Below are 20,124 nucleotides of genomic sequence, written 5' to 3' on the forward strand. Positions count from 1 at the left end.
TTCTAAATGTGAAGTGGTATGGTATTAATCTGGATAGAATGCGATAAGCTAAGACTGCATATTACAATCTCTAGACTAAACACAGACAAACAAAAACACAAAGAAGTACAGCTAAAAAGCCAAGAAAGCTATAAAATCAAACACTAAAAACAGTCTATTAACCTGAAAGAAGGAACAGAGGGAAAAACTAGGACGTATATAGATGAAATAGTAAATTATAGACCTAACCCTGACTATTCAACAATGCATCAGGAAGGCATAATAATTAAAAATGTGTGTGCACCTAGTAACAGCTTCAACAAAATGAGGCAAAAACTGACAGAAATAGCGATAAGGAAATAGAGAAGTTTAAACACCTTGCTGAGACTTGAAAGAACAAGGAGAAAAATATAAGTAAGGATATCCCAAAGCTAAACGAATAAGTCCTAAGCAATCAGGATTTTATTTATTTATATTTTTTGGAAAATAACATTGCAATTTTTAAAAGAAAACAATGACTTGAATTGAGTTTGTAAGTTGCATTTTGGCTTCATCATGTACCATATACTGGCAAAATGTTTGGAGTGTAAGTTTGGCTAAGGTAAGTCCTTGTTCTAGATACTTTTTTATTATAGAAAATATTTTAAAATTTAACTGTATTTTGTCATCAATTTTTCTTTTCATAAAGTTCAGAAAATAGTGTTAGCTGAGACTTTTGCTTTCAACACCACCATCTAATGCTTTCCCTTGCACTTATTTTATATGAAACTAGCTTCAAGGGGTAATAGTTCAACTTTGAGATATGTGATAAATATACAAATAAATGCTTACCTTAAAGACTAGCTCTCCTACCAAGCCATTCCATGTCCCGTCTTCTTGTGGACTTCCATACTTGTGATCCGGTGCAACATAAATTTCATAGTTAAAACCCAGGTAGTTGGATAAGGCATCCAAAACATCAATGGAGAAGCCCTGGTATTTCTTCGGCTTACCCAGAACATTTTCAGAGACCATTACAAAAGGTTCTTCCTACATGGAAAGAAGAGAAATCCTTGATGTCAACCTATATTGCTCCCTAAAAGCAAAGATTAATTCTTCAAAGAGTGTTCTTTACAAACAGTCTAAAAATTGCTTTTACACTTTCAGAGAATTAACTTAGAAATACAATTTATGCCTTATTAATGCAACATATTATTGAACAATGCATAATCACCCAATTTCTTATCATCTCTCAATAATTACTACCATATCAAAAATTAGATGAAAGTGACTACAAAACTTCAGAGGCCACAAATTCATTTTTCTTGCCATCTCAGAATCAATTTAAAATTCATCAGTAATACAATCATATTTAAGAAACCATGAATTTATTGTATCTGTCCTCATGCATTTATTGTCTAGGTATGTCAAAATAATGTGAAATAATATTTGAACAGATATATTCTGCATACAACTCTCTGAACAGATCAAAAAAATCTAAGAACATATAATTTAGGTAAAATTTATAACATCACATTTACTGGGAGTTATTTGCTAAGGAATTTTGAAACTTGGATGTAAACACACATTTCTTTGCAAAAATAGCTTCTCTACTACTGCAATGAGAAATTCACTTACCTTTTTGGCAAATTGTGTAATTTAGTAAATTCAGCAAATTGGTTTCTGCTTCCACCTCTTTTATCTTTTTGCATTTTTGTCCTCTTACAGTTAACAAATAGGCCCCTTTCACTTTTTAGAACACCTGGTGTTAAGAGAGCTTGATTGGTTTGAAACATGCTGGCAGACTACAGAAAATTAGATAATCTATTCCTTAATTTCCTAAACTTGTTCAGAAATCTTTCAGCAACAGTAATATTTACAGATAACCATTCAGTGGATATAGTCTATTCAGCCCTCTGAGCAGGTTAAACTCTCTCCTGGGTCTAAGCCAGAAAAACCCACAGATTTAATCCTGGGATCATTTTTCCTTAGGGACTCACAAAATAGCCTTCACTGAGATGTAAAATAATACTTTGCTTTTGGCTTTTACTCAGACACTAAGTGCCTTCTAAAATCACTGTGCCTATTGTAGGAATATTGTCTACCATAACATTCAATTTTCCCCTAAAATTACTGTGAGATAATTTTTGAACTGTTCAGAGCTGAGAGCTTCATTTTGCTCAAGTAATGCCTTTTTTTAAATATTGAAAATAATTAACTAATATCTCTTTCACTTTGGATACCCAGAAGATCAGTTCTAAGTTTGATGCTCACCTATGCTACAACTATGTTGATATTATAGTATTTGCAATACTTTTTAAATCTTGGTTTTCTAAACTACTGTTTTCTCTCTTAAAAAAATTTGGCTTTCTTTAACTGTTTATCTTATCTTAGAGTGAAATAAATCAGGAAATGAATAGTTAGATAAGGAGGTGGCTGCTATTTGTTCTCTAGCAGCCATTCTCCTCTTCTTCACTAATTATAATTTTTTTTTCATTTTAGCACAACTGAGAATAAAGATAATCCACATCTCCATTTAGGCAGGGTGAGACCATGTGACTAATTCTGGCCCATGCAATGTAAGCAGGTACATTGTGCAACTGTTCTTGTGTGCTTTCTACTTTTTTCCAGCTGAAATTAACATGTAATGTCTGCAGCTCTGGTAGTTATCTTAGACCATATATAGTAGATAAACAGAAGATGTCTATGCCCTTGCATTGAAATGCTATACTAGACTCTGACTAACTCTCTAGGATTTTAGAATGTAAAAAGATAGTCTATCTTATTGTTGTTGTTGCTAAGCTCCTAATTTTTTTCGTGTTATATAGTATTTGATGCTAATGAACATTGATAGATTGATAGATCAATACATGAGAGATTTTGAGAATGAATGAAAATTCCTAATGACACAGAATTTAATCAAATGAGTGTAATGTAAAAATTCAATCAATCCTTTAAAATTATGTGTAAAATAAAGGACATCTTGATGATTCCAAATATTTATATATTTTCAAATGTATAATAGATAATTGGCAGAAGTTGCTATTGTTCATTTGGTTGTTTGGACAAAATATAGACCTAGCCAAGACTACGCATTGCACAAATACTCTGAAGTAGGTCTTGAGGTTATAAAATGAGAATAGATAAGGAAATTCCAAAATAAAGATCACATTCAGAGAACATGCAAATAAGATCAGGAAATTCTAGAATTAATTGGGCATTGGTTGTTTACATTATGTTGCAAATGCTGGCAATAGAGCAAGTGTACTTATTTCCTTATACACATCTCATTCATTGTTATATTTTGAACATCCATCCACTGACAAACTGATAGAAAGAGGATTCATGAAAGATCATATTTGACCAGTTCCTCTACCAATAATTTTACCAACCATATATATTTCTGTTTATTTATCCAAATATTATCTATTTATCTGGCAAAAAATAATGTCCCGATATATGCTTTGACGTGAAATAATAGTGATTTTTCTTCATTTTACTCATACCTCTTTAGAACAATTGTTTAATAGCTAAATTATATTCCTTTAATATACTCAATTTCCCTCTGGAAATGATTTTTAATTCCCATTTTGTAAGTAAATTCCTAAGCAAATAGATCTCTTTCAGAGGTATATTGTCAAAATCAGGTTCTAGCAACATCAGCTAGAATTGATTAAAGATACAGAATAGAAATACTTCAAATAAAGGGTCTTTTAAAGAGGGTTGATGAATTATTGATGAATATGCTTTTAAAATTTTTCACCCTAAATAAACCCTCATTCCATCCTATCACTTCTTTCTAGGTCAATGTTTTTAAGCTTTGTCTTTAAGTTCTATTACAGATTTGTATCACTATTCATAAATTCTACCTCAGACCAGTTGTGCTTCATGAAGACAATCAGTCAATATATTGGACAGGTAAACACAGTAACAGAAATTAGATTGAAGTGCTGGGATCTATAAAAGAAAAGACATTTGTTCCTTCTCTATGCCAATAGTGAGTTTGGTTTAATCATTTTTGTCTATGCACCTATTTCCAAAATTTATTCACTCATTGACTCATCCTTTTAACACGCACTGAGCTGCTACCGCATCAAGTTACTACACTCAATATAGTGAGAGACATGGTAAAAAGTCAACGGCACCACTTTCAAATAATCATAACCTAGTGTTGGGAAAAGCCAGGTACTGAGAAAATAAAAAGCAAAATAAAAAGAACACACACCAAAACTGCTACAAACACCAGAGAAATACAACTGAAACTGTAGAGAAAAAAAAAAAGAGAATCACCATTTTGAGGGTTAGTAGCTATGAATATCTCAACAGATAATAAAAATTAGGAACAAAAGTTCCAACTCAAGGTCACACAACAAGTTACAGAAGAGGAAGTCATACTTCATCTTACTTCTACCTGATCTCTTTGAGCCTTACATTTTTCAACCTATGGATTAAAACCTAGGACTTCATGATTTGTCTCAAATTTTAATGCAATTTAAGGTGGTACAAGACTGGTAGAAACTCCAGATGCCTGACAGAAAAAAACACAATCCTCTCGGGAGGAAAGTACCTTCATTTTAGGTCTTACATTATTCTTTCAAATAATTGTTTGACTATAATGTCCAAAAAAAAAGGTCAAAGATATCTTGTAAAAGGAAATTATATTTCAAATATAGAACTAGTAGAAATAATATACAAGAGTGACCAGCCCTGGTAGCCTAGTGGTTAAGTTCAGCATTCTCTGCTTCAGTGGCCTGGGTTCAGTTCCCAGGCACAGACCTACACCACTTATCTGTCAGTGTCCATGCTGTGGTGGCAGCCCACATACAAAAAGAGGAAGATTGGCAACAGATGTTAGCTCAGGGAAAATCCTCCACAGCAAAAAAAAAAAAAAAAAGAGAGAATATATAACAAAAATAGATCTTTCAAGAACTCAGACACAGAAATTTTCAGATGCATATTATAAGAACTATGTTTACTATGTTTAAAGAAATAAAGGGCAATTTTTTTATTGGCAGGAAACTGGACACTATAGGAAGTGTAATTACAGAATTTTAAAAGAACTAAATAGAAATTTAAGAATTAGAAAAGACAATGACCAAAGTTAAGAATTTAATGGCTGACTTTATCAGCAGATTAGAAACAGGTAAAAAGAAAATTAGTGACCTGGAATAGGTCAGAATTAATCCGGAGTGCAAAGAAATAAACAAATAGAAAACCCCCAAGCAAGAGTAAAGAGATGAGAAGCAGAAAGAGAGGTGGTCTGAAAATCCCAAATATTGTTAAGGATGCAGATAAACAGGAGATGTCATTCACTCTTGCTGGATATTTGAATTGTTACAACCACTTTGCAAAACATTTTGACATCTCTAGTAGAGAATGAAAATATTTATATGCAAGTTAATTTTGCCCTGTTTTTGAGTGTTACATAAATATTTATTTACTATGAAGATATGTATAGCTATATCCTAGCAATTTCACTCACTGGGTATGAACACTAGAGATCTGTGGGCACCAAAATTATGCCCCAAAATGTTTATGGCTGCGTTGTTTGTAATAGCTCAAATCTGGAAATAATCTAAAAATCCAAATGTCCATCGACATGGAAAAGATAAGTATATTGTAGTATATTGATGCAATGTACTATTAAACAGCTTAAAATTGAAGAAACTAAAGCTATATACAATAACATGAACGGACCGTCAAAGAACAGTGTTGAGTGAAAAAAGCAAGACTAAGAAAAAACAGTCTGATTACATTCAAAAACAGGTAAAATTAACTAGGTATTTAAGGATTCACACTCAAGTGGAGACACTATAAAGAAAACCAAGGAATTGATCATCTCTGGGTGGTTAGCTCTTGGATGCTGGGGAGGGTATGATCAGAAAGAGGCACAAGGAAAGAAGGCTTCTGTGGTTATGACAACATTTTATTTTTAGTTCTGGGCAGTGGTTACCTGAGCCATACTTTATTATTCATTGATTAGTGGTTTAAGCTTTTTTCTGTATGGGCGTTACATTGCAATATAAACAAAAATAAAGAAAAAGTATGCTAAGTGGAACCAGATAATGGAGGGCATCAAAGCCATATTAAGGTTTCCGCCTTTTATTTGGCAGGAAACTGGAGCCTTGTGGAAGGAGAATAGCATAATCAGAAGTAATTTTGAGAGCAGAGTGTAGAATGAACTGTGGCAGAAGCAAGTACGAATGCTCTTGGCAGCAACACAGATGACGGGAGATTATGGCCTGTGCCTCTTTAACATATATTTTCAAAGTGTATGCCGGTGACCTTGAGTCTTCTATTACAGCGACGGGGGGTGGGGTGGAGAAATTATAAAATCCTGCCTTTAAAATTCATTTTCTATCAATTACTTTCAAAGAGTATTAATAGGACTGAGTCTAAGCTGGTGAAAACCTGTCTGCCTATTAAGTGAAAACAAATTGCAGATTTCTATTTGCTGATCATTTGGATGACAGATGCTCTGAGCACAATCCTCAGCAACTGGAATCAATGAAGCTTTCACAGAAGACCTGTAGTTTATCAATCTAAGTGCATGAGCATGAGGATCCATAGACCTGCTCGCAGAAAAGAGCGTTTCAGTGGTTGATAATTTTCACATTAGCAAGGATTTATTCACAGCACTTGTTGGGTTATTAGATAATAACCTCATAATTCTGAATTTGTATTCAGTCACTTCAAAAATCTCATGCTAATTGCTTAGTTGATTTACAACACTGTTTGCAACTTGCAGATTTTGTAGTTAATTCCCATATTTTAATAACTATGCAATATTGTTCGCTGGTGATAGAGTTTGAAAAAAGCATCTGATGTTTTTGATAGTTACAAGCGACAAGCTCTACTGGTAAGGCTTTACTGAAAGCTGTTTAGGTGTTTTAACATGCACGGCTTCACAGACTGCCAGGAGGGCCAAAGCTAGGAATGAGTCATGGGAAATTCCTTACAATTCTGCTCAAACATGAAGCAGACTATAGGACATTAAAGAGAGAATGAGGACGTTTCTTAATAGCCTGTTTAAAATTTTTTACCCATAAAACATGCTTCTGGCTGAAGCAAACAAGAGTTGTCTTTATGCACAGTGTGAGCTTGTATTTTGCTCAGGGGTGACACATTCCACTTTGACATACACAGAATTAATGACCGCCATTCTCCTTGGAAAAATCTCATTACTTTGTATAGACCATATATGAATATTAGAACCTTCTATAAGTTGAAAAAGGCAAAAGGTATGGAACTTGTTATTAAAAAGAAATCAAGATACCAGGATAGGAAAACAAACATGAGGCACATCTGGGGAGGAACAGATAACCTAGGTGTTGTAAAAGAAAAGAATATCTGAGTTGCATGGAGAGGAGCAAGGCAGGTCATAGGAAGATGCAATGAAAGCATTTCAAAAAGAGCTTTTGCAGGAGGATTTTATGGAGAAGGAAATGTTTAGAAAACATTGGACTAAACGTTTAAAATCTGACAATATGATTCAAATTATAAATGATAAAAGTAAATAAAAATATTGTTATTCTAACTTCCTAAAACCATACTTACCACATTATTTCTGATTCCTATTCTGTAAGCAATTATTTAAATATGAAAATTGAACATAAAGTTAAAGCTATTAGTATGCAAGGTAATTCATTTTAAAAATAAAATGTTTGACTTTCTACGTTGCTTTCAAATTATGAAATGGTCATATTTTAGTGACAGAGGCTAAATGGAGAGTGTCAAAACAAAGAAATATGTTCATTTTGTTTTCATGAGAATCTGAAAGAAATATACGATACTGAAACTAGGACGACAAGGTCATCGAGGACAATAGGCAATCACAGCGATCCTAAGTACATTAGTTCTCATTTATTGGTTTTTCCTAGCATGCATGTGAAAACACATTTTAGGAGCCTAAGATTTTATGGACCACATGATTACCATATATAGACTCAGAAACACCAGGCTCTCTCGGTTTGCTTTCTGCATATGAGTGCTGGGTAATATTTTCTGTTTGTTTGGTTCAAATCTTCATTATTTTGCTAAATTTAACACCTAGGTGAATCTTACAAGTGTATAGCCACGTGTAAGGATCAGTCCTATTCCATAAATATTGTTAACGTTTACTAGGTGCAGAGTATTTGTAAGTGCAGTTGTCTCCAGGAAAACTGTCAAGAGCATGTTTTGAGAGAAAGCATATTGCAGCTGTAAGGAGTGACTGGCTCTATCAAATATCAGAAGTCTACAAAATATTTAACCGAAGAACTCGGTAACATATGACTTCAGAATGATGATGATGTTTACAAACTCTCTGGTTGATATAGTTAAATTCCTGTTAAAATATTGTCAAGAAAAATACTGTTAATAAATGTCAGCAGAACCTTATGATAAGACTTATTCTCTGTCAGGATACAAAAACATTTAGTAAACCTAAACTGAAGCTAATTAAATATCAGAATATAGTGAACAGCCATATAAAACTAAACTTGGAATGCTTCAGGAGTAGTGGTATTTCTATCAAAAATAATATTACTTACAGGAAAATGGCAGAAATTCAAATATTTATTCAGTCATTAAGAAGACTGTTAATGTCCAGCACACACTAATATTATGATAGTGGACAAAGCAAACGATGAACAGACACGTCTGTCCTTCTAGACTGACGTTCTAATGGGAGTGAGAGACAATCAACAAAGTAATACATATGTTATGTCAGATGGTGGTAAGTACTGTGGGGGAAGATGAAACAAATAGTGAGAACAAAGAGCATGTGAGAAAGGGTTGTCCCTTCAATTAGGAAGAGCCTCTGTAGAAAGAGCATTCCAGACTCAGGAAAGAATAAGTGCAAACCCATCAGCAGTCTCTCTGACACGTTTGACAGACAGGGGCACCAGTGTGGCAGGAACTGAGGGAGCTAGGGCAGACAGGAAGAGGCCCAGACGTAACGAGGGTGTGTTGGGTGGAGCCTATACAGGGCCTTTAAGCTGTTACTTCATCTGAGATGGGCAGCCATATGGGCTCTGAGCAGAGGAGGGACGTGATCTGGTATGTTTCACAGTTTACCAGACAGTTGACGGTTTCAATTGACAAACAGACTGGAAAAGGAAAGGACGGAAGCTAGGAGATCAATTAGGAATCCTTTGCGATAAACCAGGAGGGAGATGATCACGACTTGGTAATAAAATGTATTTGAGGAGAAGGAATTGGGCTTTTGGTATTTTTTGAAGGTAGAGCTGATGGGACTTGCTGATCTACTGGATGTGGAGTTCAAGTACTCAGGGAGAAGTGATGAAGTGCTAAGCCATACTTGTTGGAGATCCTCAGTGGACGCATCAGTCTTTAGAAGACTGTGGATTTCTGAGGCTCTCCTTGAGTGTTTTTATTTGGGGTATGTAGGATAATTCTATTAGAGGAACTAAAACTCAGTTAATAAACTAAAGTCCTCAAGGCAAAAGTTCAACACAAGATCAAAGATACTATTTTGTAAAAACCTACAGCACTGAATACAAAATTAATACTCATTCAAATTTAATGGAAGGAAGCAATGTATCCTGTCTTTTTTTCCCGCATATTTGTGATTTGTATAATCAGTTAAAAGAGAAATAATATTTATTCAAAGAAAGAATAATCATGAAAATCATCATAATCTGTAAAGCTTAAATTTTAAAAGGACAAAGTTCAACAGCAAACATTGAGGGTGAATTACTTATTTTTGTTCTCTTAACATACTTTTGGGAAATACAAATTAAAAAAAGGTGAGTTATTTTACTTATTGCTCATCAGATGGCAAGGCTGAAAAAGAAAGTTAATGTTTCTCAGCAAGCGTGTGAGTTAGCAGGGCTCCTTATACACCACCTGTGTGAGTTAACTGGTTCAGCTTTTCAAGAAAACAAATTCGCGGTAGGAAAACAAGTGACTTCAAAATTTCATATTATTTATTCTGGTAATTTTACATCTAAGGAAGTAATCAGAAATGAGCACAAGCGTGTATCCAAAAGGATGTTCACTACAACTTTCCAGTGAGAACTTGAAAACAAACTAAATGCCCAACAATTAGGGATTGCTTTATTTAAAAAGAAGAGTGTATCTGTATGATAGACTACTACACAGAAGAGTCAGCTATCAACCTCAGTGTCTCAACACCCTGGTACACAGTCATCTGCTTGGAACTGGGCCACAGGTGGGGTTTTTTTAAAGTGAGAACAACATTTTAAGGTTTGGGATTGGTTTGTTTTTCTTCACTTATCTTATAGAGAGATTCAAAATATCATTGTAGAAACATTACTTTGATTTGTATTCCAACATATTGCAGTAAATGAGGAATAAAAATGCTGAGTTTCAGTCGGCATGCTGGGAATTATATACAACCCTGAAAAAATTAATGGAAGTTTGAGGCAACTGTAAAGATAATTCATTAAGTAGCTGAAAAAAACTATTGATCACATCTGCTGTACAAAAAATACTTACTTTAAAAACACTCATGCATATATTGCTAAATGGGAAGAAAATGTACAAAACTATCCATGAGTGTGTGTGTGTCTTAGTTCCAGCTGCTGTAACAAATTACCATGGACCGAGTGGCTTAAACAACAAACATTTATTTCTCACAGTTCTGGAGGCTGGAAGCCCAAGATCAATGTACAGCTCCAGTGTCTGATGCGAGCTTGCTTCCTCTGCCTCACATGGCAGAGCAGAGAGATCATCTCTCTCATGCCTTTCTTAGGAGGGCACTAATCTCATTCACGAGGGCTCCACCCTCACGACCTACTTAGTCTCCAAGGCCCCACCTCCAATGCCATCACATTGGGGATTAGGCTTCAACATATGAATTTTGGGGGATACAAACATTCAGTCCATAGTAGTGTACATATTTCAAATTTGAAAAACAATAATAGCAATAATAACAGCAGCAAACATCCATACAGGACTTACTGTGTGCTGGGCACTTTCAGGTGCTTTTTTATATTCATGCCAATAGTTCTATGAGTTTAGAACCATAATTAAACTTCTATGAGTTTGTTTAGCTGGTAAGTGACAAGTGCTAAAATATCAGTAAGTTTTTGATGGAGGAATTATGGATGATTTTGTTGTTAATTTTATAAGTTTTTGTCATTGAATATACAATACTTGTTTCAACACTGTTGGATAAACGAGTCTGAAGCATGACGGGGAGGCCAGGGTTGGGAATAAAAATTTGCTTATAATTTTCAAGAAAGTAAATGAAGTCATTCAGGGATAAAGCATAGAAAGGGTCAGGGAGGAAATTCTGGAAGCAGAGACTCCAATGAAGGAGGCAGAAGGACTAGAGGTCAGAAGAGAATCAGGGGAATACACTGTTGGAGGAGGCAAGAGAGGACAGAGTTTCAAGCAGGAGCAAATTGCTGGTGGATTCCAATGAGGTGAGAGGTCCAGAGAGATAAGGCCTGAAAGCATCCCCTTCACTCATCAAGCAGGAGATGATGAAGACCTTTTGAAAAGCAATCTCTTTGGAGAAGTCAAAATAGAAACCAATAAAAGCCAGTGGTTCAAGGATAAAAATTAATCACGAAGTGGAGACAGTTAACACAGAAGTCTGAGAGACTTGCCCGAGAAAGAATTAGTAGAATAAATGGGACTTGGGGTGAAAGAATGTTTTTTCACCCAGAGCATATTTTCAGGCTAAAGGAGGAAGCAAATAACAGCTACAACAATGAAAAACCTTATATTATGCCTGTGGTCACCCTTATTACTTTACATTCATCACCTCATTTAGTTCTTGGAATATTCTGCTATTCTTATTGTCATTTTACAAATGAGAGAACTGAGATTTGGGGACAGAATAGATAGATAATGTACTTGAGTTTACAAGCTAGTTATAAAGAAGGAAATTTGAATCCAGTGTTGTGGGATGCTAAAGCTTGTATTCTTTTTATTTTCTTTTGCAGAGGAAGATTCCCTCTGAGCTAACATCTGCTGCCAATCTTCCTCTTTTTGTATGTGAGTCACCGCCACAGCATGGTCACTGACAGACAGTGGTATAGGTCTGTACCTGGGAACCGAACCTGGGCCACCAAACCAGAGTGTGCTGCACTTAACCACTAGGCCACTGGGGCTGGCCCTACAGCCTATATTCTTAACCAATAATTTAGACTGTCTGCATCAGCACTTGGGTATATATATATATAAAAATGTGTGTTTGGGGTTGTGGGGAGGAGGTACTGAAACTACCTGGTAGAGAATGGGGAGAGAACTTGAGCTACAGTCTTTTAACACATGGTGGTATAAAAAATCATCTCTCTCTCTCTGTCTCCACTCTCTATCCCCAAATTCCCTTTCATTTCTAAAGTAGAGCTATTTATACTTTCTTCTTCTTCACACTTCAACTTTAGTCAGCATATTGATGGGATCACAGTTTCAGCATAAAGATTATTTTAAAGTGAAAACATTTGAAATCTCTTCTGAACTTTCTTTATCTGATTAAAGCAAAGTTCCCTGAAGATACAGCTGCCATCAATCCTACTCTGAAGGAGTTTCCTGTGAATTCCAGAAAGGTGACAGGCTTTTCATTCCCAGTAACACATACACACACACACACAAAACAATAGACCCTTCCATGCTTTCCTATTGAAGCCCTAAACTCCACCCCCACCCTTTTTAAGTTGATATATAAACCTTTACCTCTGAATATTCAGAAAATGACTCATTACTCAGTGACTTTCATGTGCACATGTAAATAAACTTTGACTTTTCTCCTGTTATTCTGTCTATTGTCAATTAATTCACAGGCCCCCACTCACAAACTTAAGAGGGTAGAAGAAAAGTTTTCCTCCCAACAGTATCAAGCCTTTTACCTGAACAAAGACAGTCTGATCCTTAAAAGGAGATCCGGAGAGAATAAGGTACACAGTAATTTCCCTAACCCCACTCTATACCCTTTGTAGAAACTGCACTCACTATTTCTGCCACTGGCCTGCTTGATCTAAGGTTTTAAGAATAAGGTGATAGGTTTTCTATTTCTAGTGAGCTGAATGATTTCTGAAGGATATACCTTTTTCTCTTGATTTTATTATGAAGCACAGTGGGAAACTTAAAAGAAAAGATCTCCTGCATAGAGGGCAGAAACATCAGAGGAGAAGCAGAAAGGTGCTGATATTTAACAGCAAGAGACGAATCTGTGGGGATTTACAGAATGTGGAGAAGTCTGAACTTACAGCTACAAAGACAATACTCTGTGTTTCCAAAATTAATAAGTGGATAAAAGATTACTAGAAGTGTTATTAAAACTAATAATAAAGCACATGAAAATGACTTCTGTGCCAGCTCTTACCAGGACAGTAGACATGGATTACAGTACTGAGTTAATTATGGGCACACATATTAAGGAATTACAGGGAAGTTCCCATAATTTGCTGGAAAACAGAAAGCTGTATGAAACTTTTTTTAATTGTATAAAAAATTTTATTTCCAAAAATAAAAACTATATTTTATAGCATAATAAATTGGAATGATTAGCCTAAAACCAGCGCTAACACTTACGCCTATAAAATCCTTCACTAGATAGAGCAAATGTCTTAGGAGTGACAAAAAAATGAGCATTGGTTCTATTTGTTCTTGCCTTCCTCAGCAGATACTCCAGAAGTGTTCCCAAATGTAACATTGCATGTATTGAAATGCATCTTAGTTCTTGGGGCTGATGACCAAAGGTCATTCTTAAAATTTTGAAAGCTTCCATAAAACAGAGGTGAGATATTTTTCAAAACCTTTGTCCTTGAGAGTGATCACTTTTTTATTCTCCTTGACTTTTAAAAAAGTAAAAAACCTTGCTTTCAAATGCTAATTGGTTGCTTCTTTATTACCCAACAGACTTCAGACCATTCAGCCTCAATATTTCATTTTCTTGAGTGCTTTATTGACCATGGTCTTGGAGATTACATTTGGCTCAGAACAACACAGCAGCTTGTTATTTTTAATTGAACTGCAGAGTACATTACTCTACATAAGAATCAATGGAAAAAATTAGTCTGGACATTTCATTTTCCCATCTCAAAAATCATGCCACTAACAATGGTAAAAAATAAAAAAGAGAGAAGAAAAAAAGCCCCGCATAACACCTTCAAACCTACCAAAAGAAAAAAACCCTAAAAAATGTAAAGTTCATTTCCTCACCCTAACTTCCACCAACTGGAGAAGCTGAAATTCCTTCCTGAATGATTTTAAACACACCAGAATCACAAATTCAGTTTCCAGCACCATGGCCTTTTTGTTTCCAGGTTAAAATAATCAGCACACAGTTTACATGGAGATGCTGTGAAATGACACCTTGGAACCTAAACCTCTTGGTATTTCAACTGATCATTAAAAAAACCCAAGGGGTGTATTCTGAAAGAGCATGCATTTGCCTTCCTTTCCTTGACCAACTTTTCCATTTCTGGGACCTCCATGCAGTATGGTGGTTCTCTCCTTGACTGCCTCCTACCTCCCTAGAGGGAGCTGAATGTTCGTGTTCTAGAAGCTGACAGATGAGCAAGCTATTCTCATGTTGGGTGCTTTTCTGGAAGTATCTCTTCTCATTTCAGACTACCCTAGAGTCTCATTTAGTGCAATGGATAGTGATTTGATAAATGGTCCCCCAATGGTCAAAACCTGCTCATGTTCCTTTGAAAGAATTCAAACCCTACTTGAGGCCTAGTGTCCTCACTGGTGAGGCTGGCTGACCCCCGTGGCTCTTTGAGAGGGACTGAGAAAGCATACGAGGTTTTCTAAAAATCTATTTTCTTTGTAAACTGAAATCTAATTATTACATTTTAATTCAAAACATTGTTATTCCCTACTGATCGGGAAGATTTCTAAGATTAAAACAAGGACAATTTCCCGTGACTTTTTTTTTTCTTTTGCATCTGTCTACCCAATGCTACTTTACGTCAGCTGTAAAACGGCAACAATATCAACATGCAGTTGCAGTTCCGAAGTAGCGGATGAAGATACATTGTCCGAATGAAAAGCTGCACCTTTTGAGAGGTCAGGGCAACATTTAAAACACTGAATGGCAAGATGTGTGGGAGTATCCAACTTTAAGTTTATATAAGTTTGTTCACCTACATACTATTAATTACTACATAATTCAAAGATAAATATATGCTTTTCACATATCCTTTTAAGTTTTGGTACAATAAGATCCCCCTAAAATGAAACTACTTTCAAATGTCTCTACATCACATGCAAGCTCTTGGAAGTGATTTGCTTCCCGTCATTCTTTGCCTAGCTCTGTAGAGTTTTTCTTCACACACGTATAACCGAGCAGTCAGTCAAGACTCAAAGAACCCCTATGCAAAGTTCTGCAAGTACTCTGCTAGACAGCTCCCTCTTTCTTTAACATCTTCCAAAAAACACCAACCAACTCAGCTTTCCAAAACTTTGGTCTCTAATTTCTCAATTTAGTGAGGTTGATCTCTCTGTTTTGGATCTATATTCCCGTGCCTCCGGTATGGAAATTGCCACCAGCCAGAAATTTGGGGCAATTGTTAAGATCGTTTTGTTGTTTCCAGTCTCTCAGGAACCAAAGCCCTTTTTGACTTTTTGACCAATGTCTGCTTTTTTCTATACTTTGCCCAGTTTTCTAGTTGTTTATAACAGGAATTTAGCCCAGTCTTCGTTACTCCATCAAGGCTGGGAGGGAGTCAGAAAAACAAGAAGTCAATGCTTATTTTTATCACAAATGTAACTTGAAGCAGTTATTTAATTAGCTCTGACTCTCAGCCATATCCATAAAATGCAAATAATAATCTCAAAGGCTCCATGAAGATTGGAGATATTAAAATACCAAGAATAAGTTTTATTAGCAAGTGTGCCCTAAATGTGGGCTGGTAACATTATCTGTAAGCTTTGATAGTTATTAATTCATTAACATATTCTTTTGTAACACTAAAACGTAAAATCAGTAGCAGACGCATCTCTCTAGTTTCTATGTTTATACTCATGTTTATTTCTGAGGAATCGTATATAGAACTGGTTTTGTGTTGTTGTAACTATGCTAAAACTACTGCACTGGCAAAAGATAACAAAACTTCAAGGTCACTTTAACATGTGGATTTCTTTCAGATGCAGTGGTATAAAGCAATTCTGAAAGTAAAGTATAATATAGTTCATATAACTTTGGTTAGACTATTGTAGAAATTATGGAAGCCAACATAGACCAACTGTTTCTACATCTTTGAATTTGCAAATGGCTCTGTCAATATCTTTCTGAACTTCTAGAGACAAGTAGGATATCTAGTTATCAGCAGTAAATTACATAACACATCTCTGAAATATTTATTCGTTGTTTAGTGTAAGAATTCAGCTTTCAGGTTCCAAAGGGAAAAGAGCTGGGTCACGCACAGTTACCTCAGTGCAACAGCGATACTCACACATGTCTGCATGACAGCTATCATCTTAAGAATTGGTGTGACGAGAAAGAAGAAATTGTCAAGCCTTTGTCATGCACCAATTCTCATGATGATTTTATTCAGTCAGCATTGAAGTGAACACATATTCTAATGTTGCTATAAATTACATCGTTCGCATAGGCCAATTTTCCTCAAGTGTCTGTTTATAAAAATCACAGTTTTCCCTTTTCTCTCACATAAGATGGGTACAATCAGCAGAATAGGCAACAGAATATGTGTTCCACGCAGAGCTATGTCTACTGATTTCACTGTTTCAATGACAAAAATGAGAACCATTTTATCCAAACTTTAGGCTAGATCAGGATTATAACAATGGTACTTTTAACTTGGTGCATATTATCTAAATTATATAATGCTAACCTAATTTCACAAACAAAATTCTACTTGAATTGTCTCTAAAGGAGCTCTTAAAAAAGAATACCTTCACACAGGCTGCTGGAATTTCCTGAATTTCAGTGCCATCACTTCAGTGATATTCCAATTTACTTTTAGGATAGTTTAAATTCTTGATACCTGCATACTTTTGCCTATGCTCTTTACATTGTTGGATATTCCTTCCCTTTTATCTATGCCTTGATAATCCCTGCTCATCTTTCAGAACTAATTTGTATCATCCTTAAACCTGTCCCACTACCCTACCCATGAGTTAGATGCTCCCTTTATTATCTCCCTTAACACTGTGCATAGTAAGAACTAACACGTACATATAGCACTTCCTATAAGCCAGGCTCTAAGTCCTTTGTTCTTTGCATGTATTAGTTCCTTTAATTTTCAGTACAGCTCTATGATGTAGATAATATTATTATCTCCGTTTTTCAGATGAAGAAACAGAATGAGAGATTTTCAATACTTGGCCTAAATTCTCAGGTAGAAGACCTGGGGATGTAAGTGGAATCCAGTTCCAGATGCTTTTTTTAAAAATAGCTTCATTGAGGTATAACTCACATCCCATATAATTCACCCATTCAAAGTATACAATCAGCAGCTTTAGTATATTCACAGACACATGCTACATCATTGCAATCAGTTTTAGAATATTATTACCCCTAAAAGAAATCCAGGTCCCGTTAGCCATCATCTTCCAGTCCCCTAATCTCCCCAGCCTTAGACAATCACTAATCTACTTTCTGTCCCTATTCATTTGCCTATTCTTGACATTTCATATAAATGGAATCATATACTACGTGGTCTATTGTGACAGGCTTCTTTCACTTAGCATGACGTTTTCGAGGTTCATCCATGTACCATGTTATCAGTGCTTCATTTTGTTTTATTGACAAACAATGTTCCATTTTATGGATATACTACTTTTATTCATCCATTCATCAGTTGATAGATTTTTGGGTTGTTTCCATTTTTTGCCATTATCAATAAAGCTGCTAGGAACTTTTGTGTACAAGTTTTTATGTGGTCATATGTTTTCACTTCTCCTAGGAATATATCTAGAGTAGAATTTCTGAGTCATATAGTAACTCTGTGTTTAACCATTTGAGGAACTGCCAGACTATTTTCTAAAGCAGCTGCCCAATTGTACATTCCCACCAGCAACATGTGAGGATTACAATTTCTCCACAACCTTCTCAACACTTATTATCTGTCCTTTCGATATACAGCCATTTTAGTGGGTGCAAGGTGGTAGCTCATTGTGGTTTTGATTTGCATTTCCATGATGGCAAATGGTGTTAAGAATCATTTCATGTGCTTATTGACCATTTATATATGTATTTCGAAAAACGATCTTCTACCTATTTTTAATTGGTTTATTTTTCTTCTTCATATTGAGTTATTATAATATTATTCTTTATATATACTAAATACAAGTTCCTTATCAGATATACGATTTGCAAATATTTTCTACCATACTGTGAGTTGTCTTTCTAGATTCTGTTCTTTGAGGCATAAACATTTTTAATTTTAATGAAATCCAATATATCTATTTTTTTCTGGTTGTTTGTGCTTTGAGAGTCATATCTAAGAATCTATTGCCAAAATAAATTCACAAAGATTTACACCTACCTTTCTTTCTAAGAGTTTTAAAGTTTTAGCTCTTATATTTAAGTCTATCATCTATTTTGAGTTAATTTTTGTATATGGTTTGAGGTAGGGATCTAAATTCATTCTTTTGCATGTGGATATCCAGTCATCTTTACATGATTTTTGAAGACTATTCTTTCGCCCATTGAATGACCTTGACACTCTTGTTGAAAATCCACAAACCATAGATACATGAGTTAATTCTGGACTCTCAATTCTATTCCACTGATCTAAATGTCTGTCCTTAAACCAGTGTGATGCAGTCTTGATTACTGTAGCTTTCTGGTAAGTTTTGAAATTGATAAGTGTGAATTTTCCAATTTGTTCTTCTTTTTCAAGATTTTCTGTTGTTGTCAATTTTTTTGTTGCTTATTCTGGTTTTCCTGAATTTCCATGTGAATTTTAGGATGAGTTGGTCAATTACGGCAAAAAAAAAATAGACAGCTAGAATTTTGATAGAGATTTCTCTGAATCCGTAGATCTGTTTGAAGAATATTGCCATCTTAACAATATTGAGTCTTTGAATCCATGACTACAGGATCTCTCTCTCCGTTTATTCAGGACTTTTTAATTTCTTTCAACAATATTTCAGAGTATTCAGTGTGCAAATACTACAACTCTTTTGTTGTTTATTCTTAATTATTTTATTCTTTTTGATATATTTAAATAGAAATGATTTGCTAATTTCTTGTTTGGGCTTGTCATTGCTCATGTACAGAAATGCAATTGATTTTGTACCCTGCAAACTTGCTAAACTCATTTATTAACTCTATTAGCGTGTGTGCAAGTGTCTGTGTGTGTACTCTTTAGTGTTTTCTATATGTGAGATCATGTCATCTGCAAATAGAGATAGTTTTACTTCTTCCTTTATCTCATTCCTTTTATTTCCTTGTCTAACTGTGCTGGCTAGAACCTCCAGCACAATATTGAATAGAAATAGTAAAAACTGACGTCCTTGTCTTGTTACTGATCTTAGAGGATTGGAGGGGGCTTTTAGTCTTTCACCATTGATATAATGTTAACTGTGGGTTTTTTATAGACACTCTTTAACAAGTTGAGGAAATTCCTTTCTATTACTAGATTGTTGAGTGTTTTTTTTACCATGAAACAGTGTTATATTTTATTAAATGCTTTTTCTATATCTATTGAGATGATCATGTGGGTTTATTCCTTTGTTTATTAATATGGAATATGACATTGAATTATTTTCATAAGTTGAACCAACCTTATATTCCTGGAATAAATTCCACTTGGTCATGGTGAATAATCCTTTTTATATCCTGATGGATTCAGTTTGCTAGCATTCTGGTGAGGACGTTTGTGTCTATATTCATATTGTGTCATAGTCATTGTGGTCATTGCGTCATTAAGCTCCACTAATCACTGGCCGAGGCTTTATTGTTTTCAACAATGCCTGGGTTTGCTCATAGTTTAAAGAAAATAAATTTTGGCAGGGGCCGTTTTTGAAGTCAGTCTTTAAAACTTATTCTGATATGAGGAGGGATATTCTTAGCCATTTCTTTGCCTAGTTCTTTCTGGTGAACTAGCTGGTTTATGGTTAGCTTGTTGATCTTAATCAAGAGGAGCCTTAGACTTGATCTTCCCCATATTCTGTTTCGAATAACTGGAGAATGTTTAAGCATTCTCTTTTCTTGTAGACTCCCTCCCCCCGGGCATAATTTCTTTGCCACTACTCTGGGTACTGAGTTGAGCG

General features: G+C 35.1%; 1 protein-coding gene across 1 annotated transcript in view; it reads right to left on the reverse strand.

Annotated features, from left to right (window-relative positions):
- The window catches only part of GRID2 (glutamate ionotropic receptor delta type subunit 2), a 1,375,518-nt gene that overhangs the window by 322,215 nt on the left and 1,033,179 nt on the right, over positions 1–20,124 (reverse strand). Inside the window, exon 10 of the mRNA XM_070612619.1 lies at positions 811–1,008. Within this exon, the coding sequence (XP_070468720.1) occupies positions 811–1,008 (198 nt within the window). The remainder of the gene's footprint in view (positions 1–810; positions 1,009–20,124) is intronic.

Source organism: Equus przewalskii, chromosome 3 (assembly GCF_037783145.1).
Source record: "Equus przewalskii isolate Varuska chromosome 3, EquPr2, whole genome shotgun sequence".
Lineage (NCBI taxonomy): Eukaryota > Metazoa > Chordata > Mammalia > Perissodactyla > Equidae > Equus > Equus przewalskii.